The sequence below is a fragment of the Heteronotia binoei genome, chromosome 21 (genome assembly GCF_032191835.1).
Source record: "Heteronotia binoei isolate CCM8104 ecotype False Entrance Well chromosome 21, APGP_CSIRO_Hbin_v1, whole genome shotgun sequence".
Lineage (NCBI taxonomy): Eukaryota > Metazoa > Chordata > Lepidosauria > Squamata > Gekkonidae > Heteronotia > Heteronotia binoei.
In genome coordinates this window covers 86,371,698-86,391,352 of record NC_083243.1, presented here as the reverse complement: position 1 = coordinate 86,391,352, position 19,655 = coordinate 86,371,698, and the positions used below count along the sequence as shown (strand labels likewise).

General features: G+C 41.6%; 1 protein-coding gene across 3 annotated transcripts in view; it reads left to right on the top strand.

Moving 5' to 3' along the window:
- PCNX1 (pecanex 1) overlaps positions 1–19,655 on the top strand; it is a 181,838-nt gene that overhangs the window by 81,269 nt on the left and 80,914 nt on the right. Inside the window, exons 7-8 of one of the 3 annotated variants that reach the window (XM_060263208.1) lie at positions 2,226–2,358; positions 15,811–15,995. The exons of 1 other annotated variant lie outside the window; for it this stretch is intronic. In XM_060263208.1, coding sequence (XP_060119191.1) covers positions 2,226–2,358; positions 15,811–15,995 — 318 coding nt within the window. The remainder of the gene's footprint in view (positions 1–2,225; positions 2,359–15,810; positions 15,996–19,655) is intronic. One more of the 3 variants, XM_060263209.1, reaches the window with a different exon arrangement.

The window sequence follows — 19,655 nt, the reverse complement described above, 5'->3', positions numbered from 1 at the left end:
TCACATCATTCAGCTGCTAAAACTGCACCCCTGAATGTGGGCAATGTTTTCAATTGGGCTGGTTGATCGGACTAATCTGACGGTCCTGTCAGCTCCTCTTCCATCCAACAATAAAATGGAACTGTCGCTGGTTTCTTCTTGCCAGCCTTGATTGCAGTTTGAGGCTGTGAGTACCCAGGTGGGCAAGGAAGCTTTTGCTGGTGTCTGGATTGCACCCTTGTTCTACGATCTGGGCAAAGAACTTGCTTTCTACTACAGAAACCTTGGAAAGAAATTATCTCCCAGAGGTAAAATCCAAGGATTTGGCTTGATATATCTTCCCCAGCAGATAGCATGCTGATTCTGCCTGGTGTTTCTTTCCCTTGCACAATACAAGATATGTGGCTTGCTTAAATGATTCTGGCTCTACAGAATGGGGCACAGTACTATGGCTTCTTGGTGGTGGTGGGGAGGTATACAGGGAGCACAGTTCCAAATTATTGCATAATTTTCTGCACAGTGATAAACCCATATACAATGTGTCTAACAGGTTTTTCTTTTCTTTTGCTTCTTTAATAAGATGTCTTTTGTTCCTTGGTGGTTTAATTTTGTTTAAGGATTCCACCTCTTCTGCCAGGGTTCATTGCTTGACTTGGTATCTGTGTATCTGTGTTTTGGAGCTGTATAGTGAGTCCTGTTCCAAAAGGCTCAGAATTCATCATGCCATTTAAAAGCTAATTAAAATGAATATCTCCAAAACTGCCTTAGAGAGTAAAGAATAGTCTTCTGGTTTCTGAGTATTAGATATACATACAAAATACTCTAATAAGTATTTTATGTTGTGTAGGAACTGCCAAAGAATGAGACCAAATGCAGTTCTGCTGTTTCTAATGTATATAGAATTTTAAGTTGCAGAGTATTTTTCAAACCATCTTTTTGACTCACACTCATCCTGTGGGAGAAGTAACTTTTTACTGTTTTTATAAATGGGCAGAGATGGCTGACACTGGGCCTGTGAAAGGTTAAATTCAAATCCTGCTTTCTACCATCCAAGTCCAACACTGGAACTACATTGTTGCAACAGCTATAACATTGTTTCATGTTTTTCTCCCTGTATTGGAAAGGGGCTGGAACTAGTCTCTCTGCAACTTTGTAAGAGAGTTGAACTGTAAAGAAACTGAGGAACTGCAACTTGTGTTACCTTGGGCATATTGGATGAGTAGATTGATTTAAATCAAGTTGATATTAAACCATGATTTTAAACCATGGTTTAAATCATAAAGAAAAAAGGTTTGTTTTAAATCAGTTTTCCATTTTAAAATTTCTTATACTTCTAGACCAAATGTGTGTGGTTACTAAAACAACTCAAACATACTGGCTTGAAATAAAATACTAAGCAATATGTTCTAAAATTTTTGGTCCTGTAGCCTGTATATCTTTTACACTATGTTTGCTTGGTGGTAAGGAGGTAATTGTAAAATTGATTTCTGTTTTGCTTTCTCTGTGCGTGTGCAAAGACAGTCTAGGGGTGCCAGCCTCCAGGTGGGACCTGGGAATCCCCTGGAATTACAGCTCATCTTCAGACTAGAGAGATCAGTTCCCCTGGAGAAAATGGCTGCTTTGGAGGGTAGACTCTATAGCATTGTATTTCACTGAGGACTCTGTCCTCCCTAGGCTCCACCCCCAAAGCTCCAGGAGTTTACAGATCTAACCCTAACCCTAGGCCCCTACCCCCACCATCAGTGAGGGGGGACCTGACAGCCCTAAAAGACACTAAGCAAATGATGATTGAGGCCAGGATCCAAAGAATCATGAAATGCTCACCAGGGCTTTAGGCTTATTGCTTCTTCCCTTCCATCCCCCCATTTCAGTTTTACATTGTGAGTCATAGATTCAGTTTTCAAAAATGAGTATAGGTTTCAGTCTGCATTACATTGAAATCCAAATTACACTTATCAGCTTGTAACTGACACTTCAATATGTTAAAATATTTAAATTTTTTAAAAAGTGATTTTAAAAATCCTATTTTTTATACAACAAGGTTGAAACACTGAAGTTATGGCTTTTTAAAAAAACAGTGATCGTTAAACTTTTAAATATTCTCCATTTGTGCATTATCTGTGCAAAACAGACAAAACAATTGTTTCTTCTATAAATGAGATGACTGGGGGGGGAGGGGAAGAATAAGATAACTCTGTACATGAGTTGGTCTAGGCTGCAATTTGACTTGGTCTGTCTTGATGCAGCAGCACAAGCCAGTGAGGAGGTGGTCACAGTTCGTCGTGAACGCAGCACATTTAGGCGTCAGGCAGTACGGCGCCGTCACAATGCAGGGAGTAACCCTACCCCTCCTACATTGCTCATCGGCTCACCCCTCAGGTATGGTATCTGTGTTCCACCTTATCTAACGTGCATGCAGCTGATCACTGCTTCCCACTCGTTTAAAATGCTTTGTTTTGACCTCCCCAATTCCCTCCTTTTCCCAACCAGCCAGTCTCTTTGAGCTGCTACTGCATGTATTTGTGATTTTCTGGATTGTGCATGTGTACACTACACTATTTGTGCCCTCCCACTTCCCCGTAATTAGGCCAGTGAATCACTCTAGTTCAGCCAAAATGCTAACAAACTGACACACAACTAGCTCTTTCATTTATGTTTTGTGTAAAATCGTCAAATGTTTCACGTGTTTAAATTAGCACAAAAATGTAGAAATATTATTAAATGAGGCATCTGTCTTCCTGCATACTTCTAAAACAAGAAAGCAAGGATTGTGAAATAGGCAAACTTGATATATTATGATTTTTTTCACTTACTCTGAAATGAAGATCAATTTTGAGAACATTATCAGAATGTTTAACTTCAAACTTATTTTTTAGATCTAAAATGTGATATTGGTCTCTCATCTTGCTCATCTAGTTGAACTTTTTTTGGGGGAAAAAAGTTTAATAATTTTATACTTTTAATCCTGAAATCCAGTACATGATTCTCTTATCTGTGTACTACTACATGTGACATAGGGACTTTTTTTTTAAAAAGGAAGGTGTGTGTGCAGAGTTGAAAAACTATTTTGGATTCCTTGGTATCACATGCTTAGGATTTTTCAGCTCCATATAACTGTTTTTCAACTTTGAAATTTGACACTCATGAGTAAATTGAACTATGATCTAACAGACTGAGTATAAATAATAATTTACTGAAACAGATCTACAGCATTACAGAATAAAGAGGATATAAAGACATCAAAGTATAACAGATACAGAATAACAATAGTCTTATCTAATAGTTAAACAAATTTCAACCAATAACTGAGAATACCTTAAGCATAAAAAGATGTTCACCCAAAGCAAATACTTAGCATAAAGCACAACATCATTAATATAAGGCAGAAGATATGAAATATATTATCTGGAGTGCTTAGAGAGCAGCATGTGTACTATAGCCTTTTGCCACATTTTAGAGAAAGCTTTATCACCATGCGTAAAAAATTTAAACCTCAGGTATCATCACTGTACCTAACCATGTGAACCACATATTTTTATTTATTTACTTCATTTTATACCCCAGTTTTGTTCCCAGTGGGGGCCCAAAACAGCATACATCATTTTCCTCTTCTCCATTTTATCCTTCCAACAACCCTATGAGTTAGCTTAGGCTGAGTGTATATAACTGGCCCAAGGTCACCCAAGCAAGTTTCCATGGCAGACGCCAGTTCAATACCCCAGTCCAAGTCAGACTCATCTCAGCACAACTTACAATTTAGGTGACTTAAACAAACCACAGATTTTCTGTGTTCACTGAAGCAGTACAGTCTTTTGGACAAAATAATTGAAATACAAGGTAGGCAGAATACCAGGTAGTAGAACTTATAGACACTAGTGCCCAATGAAAAGAAACATATTTGAGAGTCTCTATGAATGTTTTTGGCATTGTTCAGTTGATGTGCTGTGATAGTTGTCATCTGAAATGTTGAATATCCATGAAGTGGGCAGTTATTGGCTGGATCCCATGACACCTGCTTTTCATTTATGTGTTCTGCAGGACTCCATAAAAAGGCCTTAACACTTCCAGATATTTATAGTAAACAACATAGGAATAGTGCCTTACATTTTTCTGTGAAACTAAACAGACTCCTAAGATGTTTCATTCCAAAGTTATTCATTATCCCTGGTCACTGAGAGTCATCCTAGAACTCAGCTAACTAAACTATAGGTTGTGACCATCATAACTGGTGAATACTCAACAACTTTGCATTATCCATTTTAAAAAGAAATTCTTCTAGGTCAGGGATGGCCAGCATGGCCAATGGCTGGGGCTGATGGGAGTTGTAGGCAAAAAACATCTGGAGAGCTACTGTTGGCCACCCCTGTTCTAGGTTATTGCTGGTACTATAGAAAATATAGTTGAAAATCAACCTAATTTTTCATTATTCTTCCAAAGAGAAAACAAAATTAGGCACACTTCTCATCTTGCATGATACTTTTTGGATAAGTGTAGCCAAAAAAAGTCTCAACAGTCATGTTTTCTTTGCTGTAATCAGCAGTCTGGACACAAGGACTTCTGGGACCTATTCAAACTATTGCAAGAGTGCTGCTAAGAGCACACATTGCATTACATCCATTTGTGAAAAGTGACTCTATGCAGTTGTAAACCTGATATCAAAGGTTTTGTTGGTATGGTGAACATTGCCTAAAATACATGTGGAGCTTTTGCATATGGGTTACTAATCATATGGAAGGTTATTAGTGTGAACAGTATAATGTAAGAACAGCTCCGATACTCAGTTCATATGAATAAAGGCAACAAATATGAGGTACTTCAAAATAATGTGTAATCTGTGATGTTCATGCACTTTTGCATTAAAGGAGTAATGATCCCCTTAATACTGCTATTACTAATTTATACACACATACACACACATATATGCACATACATCAAGGGGAATCACATTAGTTTAAAGTCACATGAGGACATTTTATGCTTTTTTGATGAGCATGCTTTCTGTCTGGTGGACAGAGGAACACTTTGGAAAAGTGAAGTTACACTGTAGTATTATGTTTGTGTATATAGTCCAGGAATAAGGATAAGGAATCCTCCTTGCTCCTTTCAGTTTGGTGTAGTGGTTAAATGCACAAACTCTTATCTGGAAGAACCAGGTTTGATTCCCCACTCCTCCATTTGCAGCTGCGGGAATGGCCTTGGGTCAGCCATAGCTCTCATAGGAGTTGTCCTTGAAAGGGCAGCTTCTATGAGAGCTCTCTCAGCCCCACCTTCCTCACAGGGTGTCTGTTGTGGGGGAGGGAGGTAAAGGAGATTGTAAGCCACTCTTAGACCGATTTCCTACTAGCCTTATGCTGCTCTCACCCTCCTCTTCTCTGCGGGGCCTCCGTTGGATTTCACACTATCTGCCCTGGGGCTGCAACTAACTTTGCCTTTTTCATGCGGCAAACAGAAACTCTTTTTTAGAGGATCTTGTTTGTTGCACGAAAGAGGTGGAGTGAGTTGCAGCCCTGGGGGAGATAGTGTGAAATTTTACTGAAGCTCCACGGAGAAGAAGAGAGTGAGAGCGGCATAAGGCTAGTGGGAAATCGGTCTGAGATTCAGAGTATAAGGTGGGGTATAAATTCCATATCATCATCATGTTCTTTAAGTGTCACTTCAAGTGAAAAAGGAAATGCCTTAAGTTTGCTAAACTGAAGTAAACAGATACTTATGGTTGCAGGGCCTTAAATGCGGGGGGGGGGGGGGGGCGGAATGTGTAGTCTGACTATTTAACTATAGTAAATGCTATCATCACTTTTCCATCTCCCCACCATTTTATGCTTGTTATTTTTATGAGTCTATTATCCTCTTTGTTCTTTCATCATGCTATTCTGCTTTTACCCTACAATTGCAATAAAGCAGAATGTTTCTAAATAACAGACTTTCTCCCATGAAATCTAAGTATTTAAGTGCTCCACAACCTCCATCTAGCTCCCCTGAATTCATTTCCTGCTCATGTCAATATGAAAGACCTGTGTTAAGGAGAGTGGCAAGAAATCTCAACTCACTTAGTCATCCTTATGTTTACATCATAGATGCCAGAATTCAAGAATGAATTCAAGTTGTATAGATTTGGCTTCTGATCATATGGTTGCGTTTAGATATTTTGGGGGAAATGTTTAATGAGATACATCTCACAATAGTGTCCTTCCTGTCCACGAACAGTCAAACTTCTCTCAACTGCTGCTTTGAACTGGTCTTCCTTCAGTTGTACAATTACTTTGATTTTTGACAGTGGCTAAGGGTTGAATCCTGTGGAAAACCTTGCAGATGAAGTTGGTATAGCAAATTTTTCCTGCCTTCCACATTCCCTCATCAACCTGTTGTCCTGAGTGTTTAAGAGACCTTTGTGAACAAAATGACTATTCTGTAGGGGCTATCTGGTGGAATTCTCTCTGACTTTGCAAGCAAGTTGACACATGGTGAAAAAGTGATTTTGTGACGTTTTCCATCCTCATTGCAGTACCCCACACCATAGTGCATTTCTTTATGAGAGTACCCCGTCCCCCTTAAAATCTTTAGGATTAAACAACAACCCACCAAGGAAAGCAGAGAAAGATCCACTTCTCCAGCTCCTTCAGCAGGCTTTCTGCAACATCTAAACCTAAGCAAACAGTCTGTTACCTATTCCATTTGGCATATTATGCAACTCAGCAAGGCAGTGCTGCTTAACTTTGGTTGTTCTGAGAAATTATCAAACTGTAAGGTTTACCATAAATTGAGACGAAAAGAAATAATATCTGTATTATGTGCTATAGCACAAGCATTTGCAATGTAGGCCAGTGTTCTATCTCTTCTTCAGGAAAATGAAAACACTTGGGGAGGAATAAAGAATAATACGTTTTTTGATAGGGTCACTGAATAAACTTCAGCATGGTGTTTTGGTGAGTCAGTTTGGTCAGATTTTGTTTGTGTTGATCAAATATTTCAAGTATTTATTGATTTGATTTGATTTAATGAATCACCCCATCCCAGCTAAGGTCGGGCTCTGGGTGATTTACAACAATAAATAATAAATACAATCATATAAAACCAATAAAATCAGTAATTAAATAAATAATAAACCTAATGGCATCCTAGTAGCATTCTTTTGATCCAGGTTACCAGACACAGCACGGGGGGGGGGGGGGGCGGAATCCCATTAAAGCGGAGGAGGGAAGTGCCAGCTCGGCAACCGTTGCTGTCCTAATTAATTAGAACAAGACTAGTTATACTATTAAAATGATTCTTCTAGACAGTTCCAGTGTGAACTCAATTATTTCAAGAAGCTGTTTAATGTTTAGTGCGTGCCATCTAGTTATTAAACATTAATCCTTAAAGTCTGTGCACAAGGTATAAAATGTGCATTGGGGTAAGCAGGAGTTTTATTTGAATTTTCACTTTTTCTTTCTGTTCTGCGGAAAAGTTCCCTCCTTCCTAGATACAAGAAACTGTTTAAGTAGTATTCTCAACTTTTGCTGTAATAATAATAATAATAATAATAATAAATAATAATAATAATAATAATATTTTATTTATATCTCGCCCTCCCTGCCGCAGCAGGCTCAGGGCAGCTCACAGCATATAATAAATACATAATTACAATATAAAACATATAAATACAATATACAATTCATAATAGTTGCTCTTTAAAACCAATGTAATTAAAACCATCAAAGTTAAAAACTAACATTTACAGGTGTTATGTTCTAGATGTTCTCCTCTTGTAATTTATGATGGCTGTATGTAGTACACTAAAATTCACATTAAGAGAAGACCAGTTGGAAAAGGGTAGTCTTGCAGGCCCTACGGAATTGAACAAGATTCCGCAGGGCCCGCACTTCATCCGGTAGTTGGTTCCACCAGTGTGGAGCTGCGATCGAAAAGGCCCTTTCTCTCGTACTCTTCAATTTGACCTCCTTCGACCCAGGGATTGTTAAATGATTTTGTGCACCTGATCTCAGCACTCTCTGGGGCACATATGGGAAGAGACGGTCCCTAAGGTAGGCAGGTCCTCGGCCATATAGGGCTTTAAAGGTAATGACTAGCATTTTGTAACTAATTCAGTATACAATTGGCAGCCAGTGCAGTTCGCGCAGCCCCGGCTGTATGTGCTCCCACTTTGGGAGCCCTAATAGCAGCCTGGTTGCCGCATTCTGCACTAGCTGCAATTTCCGGGTTCAGCACAACGGCAGCCCCATGTAGAGGGCATTACAGTAATCCAATCTTGAGGTGACCATTGCATGCATTACTGTTGCCAGGTTGTCACGCTCTAGGAAGGGAGCCAACTGCCTCTCCTGCCTAAGGTGGAAAAAAGCGGATTTAGCCGTGGCTGCTATCTGGGCCTCCATTGACAAGGAAGGCTCTAGTAGAACCCCCAAGCTCTTGACATTGCGTGCACCATCAAAAACTAGAAGAGGGATTTCCCTTCCCAGACTGCCACGACCTAGGCAAAGGACCTCTGTCTTTATGGGATTCAGCTTCAACCTACTCAGCCTGAGCCAACCTGCCACAGCTTGCAGCTCCGGGTCCGGATTTTTTGGGACACAGTCAGGCCGACCATCCATTAGTAGATAGAGCTGGGTGTCATCCGCATATTGATGACATCCCAGCCCATACCTCTGGGCAAGGGGGCGCATGTAGATGTTAAATAACATTGGAGAGAGCACTGCCCCTTGTGGCATCCCACAATCTAGTGAGTGCCTCTGGGACAACTCTCCCCCAATTGCCACCCTTTGTTCCCGACCATTAAGGAAGGAGGAAAGCCATTGTAAGGCCAACCCCCGAATCCCTGCGTCGGCAAGGCAGCGGGTCAGTAACCGATGGTTGACTGTATCGAATGCAGCCAATAGATCCAACAACATCAGCACTGCTACGCCACCTCGATCCAGATGTCTCTGGAGGTCATCCACCAAGGCGACCAGCACTGTCTCCATCCCATGACATGGGCAAAAACCGGACTGGTGAGGATCTAAAACTGTGTAGCTGTAGTTTAATTGTTCAAGCAAACACAGAAGCTAACTTTAAATAAACAAAATACTTAAGATAAGTTGAAATTTCTGTGAGCTGCAGTACTTCTTTAGGAAGGGTGGGCTCTAACATTCACTATCTTGGAAGGAAGCCAGATATTTGCATAAATATCTCTATGTACATCCCCTTAACTAAGCCAATTTAAATTAACTTTAAAAGGTCCTGCTGGCTTTTCTACCATGACTGGATAGCCTTAATTTAATTTTTATTTCTTTATCTGATACTGGCTTTAATAGATTACTGGGAAAACACTAAGTAGCAAACACTGTAAATACAATGGTAGCTTTTATATAATCCACATGAATAATTGTTTTTTATGCAATTTCATCCTTTTACGATACTTTTATTTATATACTTTTAAAGGCAATGGCAAACCTCATTTGCTCATCTCTTGGCTTGAAAACTCCATGAGGGGTTGTCATGAGTTGGTTGTGATTGGGCAGCACTTAATTGTTATTAAAGTTCTTAAAAGTCTCCAAGTATTTCCTGTAAATTCTTAAAAGTCTCCTATAAATTTTGCAAATTCTGATCTCTTGGCTACATCCTAACTTACATCAATACAAACTTAAATGAAGAGATTTATCCAGTTTGTTGTTAGTGATGAATTTGTATGTTAGGACATGTGACAGTCCATTGCTAAATGTATTTACGTACAAATTAGTCTACCGAAATCAATTAGTGAACTATCTTCAAGAATGGTGATTCAGTGGTCATCCTAATTTCCCAGTAGAAAAAAGTAGGAGTCAAGTATGACCTTTAAGACCAACAAAGTTTTACTCAGAATGTAAGCTTTCGTATGCATGTATACTATTTCAGACAAAGGAAAAGTCACCTGGATCTATCTAATTTCCCAGTGTTGGACATATTAATCAGAATTAAGACTGCATATATGTACATCCTGACATAGATAGCTTAGGCTAGCCAGATCTCCTCAGATCTTGGAAGCTAAGCAAGGTTGGTCTAGGTTTATGTTTGTATGAGATACCACCAAGGAAGTCCAGGGTTGCAAAATAGAGGCAGCCAATGGCAAACCATCTCTGAATGTCTCTTGTCTTGAAAGCCTGATGGAGTTGCCATATGTCAGCTGTAACTTGATGGGGAGAAAAAGCAGAGAAGTCACTTCTGCCTGCCTGCCTAACTGCTAGGGCTTGGTGTGGATTGTACAGTATGCCAAACATGTTTGCAGAGAAACCATGTGGGTGGAAGATGCTAGCTGATCTTCTAGTACTATAGAATTGGTCTAACAGTATATGAAGCAGACCCGTAACCATGGGGGAGCCTGTGGGGACACTGCACACTGATTGCTAGGCTCCCCCCCCGCCCAACTTCCAGGGGGCCCTCTGGGGCGCAGCCTGCTTTTCTGCCATGGCTGAACTGGTGAAGCAGCGGCAGCTGGAGCTGGGAGAGCTAAGCAGGGCACAGTACACTGCAACAGCAAAAGCAGCAGTTGGAGGGGAGGGAGGTGGAGGATTGGGAGGCAGAAGAAACTGCATGGAATGGACCAGGGAGGGGGGACAGATGGAGCTGCTGGCTGCAAAGTGCTGGCATGGGGGAGAGGGAGGTGGAAGGAAACCTCACTGCTTGCACACAGCATACAGTCCTTTCTTGATTCCAAAGTTTTAGGGTTGACTGCCTCAATTTGGCCACTCACAGCCTCCAGATTTTGCCCCTACCCCAGAAAACTTTTGAGAAGCTGCAACCCCCTCACTGGATAGGAAGGAGTACCCCCAGCTTTTAAAATTCTGCCTGCGCCCCTGATATGGAGACCTTTTTACATTGTAATGGAATTTAAATTCAATAAGTCTAGATAGAGATGCTGGTTCACAACCTGTGAAGAGCACCTGAAGCCTAGTTTAATTTCCTTTCTGAGTTAGGAGACTACCTCACAAATGAGGTATTTTATTTTGTTGGATTTATATTCCACCGTCCCCACCAAAGCAGGCTGCTGATGAATCACTGAGGCTTTTCTTGTCCATTCGGACCCAGCACTGTTCTTACTGGGCTATATTGTTGTAACTGGCCATGACAGTATTTGCCTATGTATCTTTTAAAAAGAACTGAGTATCAAATGCAGTTGTGAATAGTATTCATTGGGATTCTACAGTCTGGGCTGGTTGTGTTTTTAGTGTTTGCATAAGCCATAGTTATTGTCTCTGAGTTTTAATTTATAGGTGACTTAAAAGAATTGTGATAATATGGTGTTTTATGCAACATTTGGGAGATTCAAGATCTCAAGGAATAGTGCTTGCTAAAATACTGGTTTGTAAAGGCTCCTGTTTTAGTTTAACCTTAGCTTCTCAAAATCCAAATGCAGTCCTGTAAAGAATGATAAAATATGATTTGTATATTTTAGTTTATCATTTTAATGTATTTTCAGTAGTTACCATAGTAAACTAAAATGTAGGCCCCCCCTCCCCCTCAAAAAATAATGTTTCTTGCCCTTAATTCAGAATGGCTTCGGCAAGTTCAAGTGAGGGAATGTGCTTCTACAGAAAGGATCCCCCACTTGCTTGTTTCTAAGTTATCGTTTTATATTATCTTAGAAGAAATGGATACTTACACCATATTATTTATATCTCTTTTTAAAAAGTGCAAACCATTTTGAGAGATTTCTGAGTAGAGCTATTTACACAGAGTAAGACCTTGTTAAGCTGCTTGGTTAGGCTACATTGATTTGAAATGTGAGTGTAGTTAATGTAGGGCGTTTTCGCACAGGGCTTACCCCGGAGCGACGTCCCTCTTCACCGCGCAGCGTCTGTGCGGATTTCGCACCAACTGCTCTGCAGAACCCGGAAGAGCTGCAAAGTCCCGAGGCTTTTGCGTCGCAAATGTAAACTGCCAAAAACCAGTTTACATTTGCGACGCAAAAGCCGCGGGACTTTGCGGCTCTTCCAGGTTCTGCGGAGCAGTTGGTGCGAAATCCGCGCAGATGCTGCGCGGTGAAGAGGGACGTCGCTCCAGGGTAAGCCCTGTGCGAAAATGCCCATAGTGTGCAAACAGCTATTTTATAAATTGAATGATAGATCTAGAAACATGACTGTTTCATTTAAAAAATCAAGTAGTCATGATCTGTGTTGTTTTTCGGTGCAGACCAGGTCTTAGAAATGTATGTGTTCAGCAATCTTTAATTAGCTTTATCATACTGAAAAGTGGTATCCAAACTTGCCTTTCTATTCTAGCTGGTAAATGGTAAGTGTAGTGTTACTAAGATCACAAAAACATATACAGTGAGGATCACAATTGTACAGTCAGGGCTGGTTCTAGCAATGAGATGAGCTTGAGCAAGGAAATGGCTTTTTTCAAACTTCTACACACACTTAATATCTTGATAAAACATCAAATAATGATGTCAATATTTGTCCTCTTCCAGTTTGTCTGAGAAGTTATAGCTACAGACATAGACAGCTTTAAAAGGAGCTTAGTCTGATTCTTGGAGGATAGATCTCTCAGTGACTCAAAGCCATGGTGACTAAACCTCTGAATACCTGTGCCAGGGGGCAATATTGGAGAAGGCCTTGGCTTCTGCACCCTTTTGTTTAACCTCCAGAAGAATAGGCTGGCTACTGTGTAAGACAGGATGGTGGACTAGATGAACAACTGGTCTGATCCAGCAAAGCTGCTCTTATGTTCTTAAGCCCCTTCAAAAATATCTCTTTAGTCTTTGTGAGGCTGAAGGATGGGAAGAGAGGGAATCAGGAGTGGGATTTTTTTTTTGTTAAACCTCGAGGAAGGGGTTGTGGCAGCAGCTTTTGCATTTAAAAATCTTGCCCAAAGTTCTGTTTCCAGGAAAACCTGCTGCTAAATTAAGTGTAGGGAGGATGCAATTATTTAGTCATGAGGAAAAGGTCCTCTATGTATTACTTCTCTTGCAGTACTCAACAACATACAAAATGCACACAGTGATTATTCACAATAGCCATAGTGTTGTCTTTAGTTGTGTTACATAATATGTTTAGCCTGTTTTAACCACTAAGGTTTTATATGTTCATTTTTCCTCTGCTTTTTCCAAATTTGTGATGGCCAATAGCTATCCAAATTTGGTAAAACCAGAGGAAACATGAACATATAAAACCTTAGTAATAGTAGTAGTAGTAGAAATAGCAGTAGTTTTGTTACTCAGCTTTGACATCAGTAGTGTGTGAGAGAAATGGGTTGTATTACCAAGGCTTAAACAGAGGTGATAGTCTAACGTTGAAATTTAATACAGGAATTAGTTGAATGTAATAAATTGGTTAGTCTTATATGCCACAGAACTCCTTTTAAAAAAAACTAGGAAGAACAGTAATACCCATTAAAATGAGTTCTGCTGTGTCAATAAGTATCATTTTTAATGTTAATTTTTAAATTTTAATTTACTTTATTTATCTGAGGGAACTGTATGTTATTTTCTCATAAACCTATTTTGTGCCATTTAGGTACTGGGTGGTAGTGGAAATTGTACCATGCTTAAGGTGAGAAAATAACATGAACCCCCCCTGGATGCAACTGTATGGAGAAAGGAATTTTTAAAAAGCAAACTTAATTTAACAACTGTAGATTTTAATGACACTGAGAAAGTTAAAACTCAGTTTGCAGTACTAATTTCTACAGGTCAATAACAAAACAAACATTAGTAAGTTTTGGAACACTTAATTGTTTTTGCCAAGTGTAGAAATGCTTGTGCGAGTCTCCCATGACTATGTAACAAAGGAAAGGGTTATTCCATGGGGGATTTGTTTACACCAATCTTATCCTCATAAAAAAGGAAGAAAGATTGTATAACTGGGGCTTATGTGGGTATGAATTTGCACATGTAACTGCCGATTGAATGCATAGTGCCCCCTCCAGTGTAGTGCAACTAGTTCTAGTTCTAATATGAAGGCGATCATCAGCCAGGTAAACCAGACCAAAAGGAACTGAGGTATTTTAAAGGTTTATGAAAATACTTTCTGGAAAGGTTTGACATTTGACCACTGTTTTAAATTATGTGAATGGAGCATGTTGTCAGTTCGGGGATGATAGCTATTAAAGATATGCCTAGCTGCTAAGAAGATGCATTACTCTGGAACAAGAATGAAGTGATAGGAAAGAGTGAGCCCGCCCTCCCAGACAGTCCCTTGGAGACCCACTGACAGAGTGGCAGAGGGGAGGGGGAGGGTCACAGGGAGCATGCAGCAAATGCCAAGTACAAGTGACAACATAGGGCACATCTCAGACTATTGTTCAGGAACTGAGCGCAACAGTTTTCCAGGAACACCTTGGACCATCTTGCAGGGCACGAGGATCCACTCTGAGAGGAGGGCAGGAACAGCTGACTGATTAGAGGGGGCAGAGGGTTTGAATTGCCACACTCGCAAGCTGCTCTGTGGAATTCCCACCTGCAAAACAGAGACAGAGATCTATGTAGCTTTCCATGAGAACTAATAACATAGTAATTAATCTGGTAATTTGAAAATTGAAAAGTCAGATATTGGAAAGTGAATTTTCATTGTTATGAAGAAATGCATATTACAAAATAAAGGATCAAATATAACTGCTTTCTCTAGGCTCCTCTCTCCTGGATACGGTCACTCATACAACACTGAATAGTGTTCCAAAGGGCTGCCTGACACTCAGGGACATCTTCTTGAGCAGTGGTGGGGTGGGGTGGGGGAGAGAAGGAGGTGGAGGGAAAGCTTTGTTTTGTTGTTAGAATCCAAGTGATTTTTGGATAATAATTAGTCATCATTTTTGGCCAGAGTCAGAGCAGATCATCAAGATGTCTCACCTCTGTCCATGTTCTCTTTAGAATTTTCCAGACAGTTTTCTTGTCCACAATGCTGTAGGTTATATGAAGAATATTTCATTGTACAGAACGTGCAGATAATTATATGGCAATTGTTGGTTAGTACGTTGACTTTGAATTAATATTTTCAATAGTAATATAAGATTTTATATTTTAAAGTACCTTATTTTATAGTCTATTATGCCTATCAATCTGTAAGGTAACTTTCTGCTGCTGCCCTTTCATAGATGGGATGCTGAGGTTAAGAAGCCACTAATGGCCTACAGACACCCTGTGAGTCTCTGGTAGATCATAGTCCTAAGTTTTACCTCTGTTATTTGTTACAAACCTAAGGGAAATGAAAAAGAATGATTTTTTGTACCCCCCCCAGTGGGTTAGATAACATTGTTCAGTGACAGAAAGCTGATGCACCAGTCTCAGGGATCTTAATAGCACAAAGACATTTGATTTTATGCAATGGCTGGGGAAACATCTTCTCCCTCACCCCAGATAATATGAATATTGAAAGAAGTCATAATTGTGTAATGTGTAATCTTACTTTTTCCTTTAAACTAACAATTTAGGCAAACCTCTTGCATTAAGGAATTAACACAAAGACCCATTAATTTACAATATTCTGGAATTTGACTCTGAATGTACATGAAAGAGTGAAGTTTGCAGTTTGTTAGCAAAAGAGAACAGCAAATTTTCCTTTTTAAAAAATGCCATTTTACCACATGATACGCTTGACACACTGATCCAGTTGTGTTTTCTCAGATGCTTAGGGCAGACTACTGCACAGCTTAGAAGTTTCACAAATGGCTGTTCAGAGTGAGCGCTTCTTGGAATGGCTGCTTGGGTGAGGGTTTTTTAAGTAGTTCTCCTGGGGTTTGCCATAACATGTTCTTCATGCATACTGACTTTTTAACCATGCTATACTTTTCATTTAACCATTTTAAAAGATAAAAAGTGTTAACTTGGTTTGTAGCTGTTTCTGTATTCTTCCCTGTAATGTCTCCACCATCCGTGTTCTTTCGTAGCCTTCAAGACGTTCAGCAAGGGCAGCAGTCCACAACCCAAGTCAAAGTCCAGTCCCGTCCCCATTCCCAGGCAGCAGTGCTCAGTGCTAGCGCCTCCTTGTTGGTGAGAAATGGGAGTATCCACTTAGAAGCACCACATGACAATGCATCTGCTGTAGACGGTAGCAGTTTGCACGATGAACTTGGTATGCAGGCGTTATGTAACCTTGGTGAAATTGAAGCATTTATGCAGCAGTTTTCTGGGTAATGATGCACTGTAATTTACTTTGTCTTAACTTCATTTCATAATTTTGAGAGTGGTTCTCTTATAACAAATTGCTTCTGGCCTTTTTTCTTTTGTAACATCTCACATTAAGTAATTGTACTAAGGCTATAATCACTGTTCTGATAAATACCAAATTAGTTCTTTAATCCCATATTGGGTATACTTTGGACACATTAGAATCATAGATAATAATAATAATAATTTTTATTTATATCCCGCCCTCCTCGCCAAGGCAGGCTCAGGAGGGACCTCTAGGGTCATCTAGTCCAACCCCCTACACAATGCAGGAAACTCACAAACACCTCCCCCTAAATTCACAAGATCTTCATTGCTGTCAGATGGCCATCTAGCCTCTATTTAAAAACCTCCAAGGAAGGAGAGCCCACCACCTTCCGAGGAAGCCTGCTCCACTGAGGAACCTCTCTAACGGTCAGGAACTTCTTCCTAATGTTAAGCTGGAAAATCTTTTGATTTAATTTCAAACCATTGGTTCTGGTCCTACCTTCTGGGGCCACAGAAAATAATTCCACACCATCCTCTATATGACAGCCCTTCAAGTACTTGAAGATGGTGATCATATCACCTCTCAGCCGCCTCCTCTCCAGGCTAAACATCCCCAGCTCCTTCAACCTTTCCTCATAAGGTTGCTTAAAATAGCCTACATCAGATAACATTTAGTGTTTTTAATGGAGATTTTTAATGGAGCCATCCTGAGCCTGCTTTGGCAGGGAAGGCGGGATATAAATCGAGCAGACAAACAAAGATATCGATGCTGGTGAACATATATTTGCATGCTTTACACGTAATGTCAAATCTTGCTTGGTTATAAGCTTGGGGGACTCTTGGACTCATGTTCTTCCTTCCTGACATACTGCTCAATTAAAGACTTCTGCTCTTGCAGGAAACCATAAGCTGTCATTACATAATTTGGAACGTTGGTTTGACCAAAGAACAAAACCCACAATTTCTGGTTTAGACATAATGACAAAGTAAGACTTGCTGCAACAGCAAAAGATTTTCCATATTGAACTAGTTATGAGTAGATGTGGAAGGAGCATGCAAATCTGAAAATTCTTTCCCTCCCCCAGTTTAATGACCCTGAAGCAGGGGTGACATTTATTCCATGTGGCTCTTATGTTAAGCAACATAAGAGCCACATGGAATAAATGTCAGATGTCTGAGAGTTGGAAGGAAGGCAGGCAGGCAAATAGATAGGGAGGAGGGAGAGAGAGGTGGGAAGAAAGCAACTTTAAATACATTCTGCAAGCCATCATCTGGTTTGGCTTGGAGAACTGATTAAAGAGACAAATGCCTTTTCCAAGCTGGCTAATGAGGTGGTGGGGGCTTCAAGAGCCACACAATATGTGTGAAAGAGCCACATGTGGCTCCAAAGCCACAGTTTGGCCATTCCTGCCCAGGAGTATGCTATTTTATAGATGACTAGAGCAGTGATCCATTATTTGGTTTTCAAAACTGTTATCTAGATACAGGCAATAGTATTTTAAAACACTGTTGTCCTTATGCTTTATATTAAACTGGGAATAAGACCCAGTTTGTGAAGAAAAATAAAATGAGTTCTAGAAAGAGACTCTGGGTGAGTGCCCCCCACCCTTGCTGTCTTCCCACCCACACATGTGAATGCATTCACTCCCCACACCTCAAGAGGAGCTGATCTCTGCCATCTGAAGAGCAGTTGTAATTCTGAGTGATTTCCAGCCCTCACCTGGAGACTGGCAACAGTGATTCCCAGGAGGAAATTGATGGTTTGGAGGGTGGAGTCTATGGCATTGTACCTATCTGAGATCCCACCCCTCCTCAAACCCCACTGTCTCCAGGCTCCACCCCTTAAATCTCCAGGAATTTCCTAGCCTAGGGTTGGTAACCCTATCTCTTTCCCTTTATCTGCCCCTCCCTCCAACCCCAAAGCCCACCCAAGGATTTGGGAACTGTGCCTCAAAAACCCCTCCTTGCCTTGCTATGCCTCTGAAATCTTTCCAAGGAGGGAAGCAGGCTGTGATCTTTGCTTACTGGGCATATAAATGAGGTGAAAGTGGTGGCTGCTGTAGTAAAGTAAAAGGAAAAAAATAAAAAGCAATCCCCTCTCCCCCCCGCCCTCCGGCTCTGATCTCAGCCTGAAAGGAGCCTGGGCAGGAGAAGTACAGATTGGATTGCTCTTCCAGATAGGCTCTACTGCTTGAATAGAATAGGGCCAGAGAGTCTGGGGGAGGGGGAGAAGAACGGAGGCCATTTTGGCCAGACTGCTCCTTAACTTTTGCCTTTTTCATTAATTCCAGGAGGATTTGGATGACAAACTGACACCTCTGTCATTGCAGAGGAAGGGTGTAAGGCGTGTGGAAAAGGGTCCCTGCCAGCAGTCTTGTGGTCCCCTGAGTGCCTAGCCCTCCATCCACAATCCAAGGGAAGTGAGGGAGAGTGAGTTGCCATGGGTTCCTCCCACCTGGGATGCCAAGCAGAGTAGGGTGGCTGGAATCTGTTCTCTCAAGAAGCAGAGATTTAGCCAGCCTTACATGGGGATGGACGGCGGAGGGGGGAGGATATAATCATATTCTTTGCAGTGGAGCATCCTTATAACTGGATACCCAGTTAAGGCTAGAGGGGGGGAGGGACTGGGGAGTGTCAGCATGATTGCAGGATGTGGCTCAACATCACCACCCCATTTTGTCTTCCTGGTGGCCCACCATCTGATCCCTTCTCCCTCAGTCTGCTCTGCCCCTCCTCTGTGATGCCATGCTGGATAAATGTGGGGGCAGGGTAGCCCCCTTGCAAAGCAGGCAGGAGTGGCTTCCCTTGTGCTTACAGGCCCCTGCCTGGCTGAGGAGGCAGCAGAGGGGTTGGCCCTGGTGGCCATTCTTTGTCCTCCTCCCCTCACAGCCTCCACCTTGCCAACCACCCTCTTCCTTCCCCCTCCCCTCAAGCCTCTTCTACTTTCCCAAGTGAGTGCCAGCCAGGAGCCAAGCAGCGGCCCCCAGGACAGAGGGCAGCTGCAAGGAACCTCCCTGCTTTTCCCCACCTGAAGTGGCAAGCAACAGTCCTTACAATACTGGACAGCCACTCGGTGCATCCCTTCTCTTCCCTGGCTGTGGCAGCGCTGGCCAAGAGGCAAGCAGCGGCCCTCAGGACATTGGCCAGCTGTTTGGTGCATCCCTGCATCCCATGTGGCCACTGTTTCTCATGAGGGCCACTGCTGGCAGGAAAGAGCAGGGGCACACCAAACCGGTTAATGTCATGAGGGCCAACACTTGCCTCCTAGCCAGCACCACCATGGCTGGGGAAGAGAAGGGATGCACCAAGCAGCCATCCGGAGTAATGAAGGCCATTGCTTGTCGCCATTGCAGGTGGGAAAGAGCAGGGAGGTTCCTCACAGACACCCACTTGGCTCCTGGCTGGCGCCGCACTGGCAGAAAAAGACAAAGGCTGGAGCAAGCGGCTGCCAGGTCTCAGGGCTGTCACTCGGCAGCTGGCTGCCACAGTTGTGGCCCGTAAGAAGAGCGGTGCAGCTGGTGACAGTGAAGGCCGTTGTGGCCTCCCATTTGTCCGGCCTCCCATCTGTTCTTCTGAG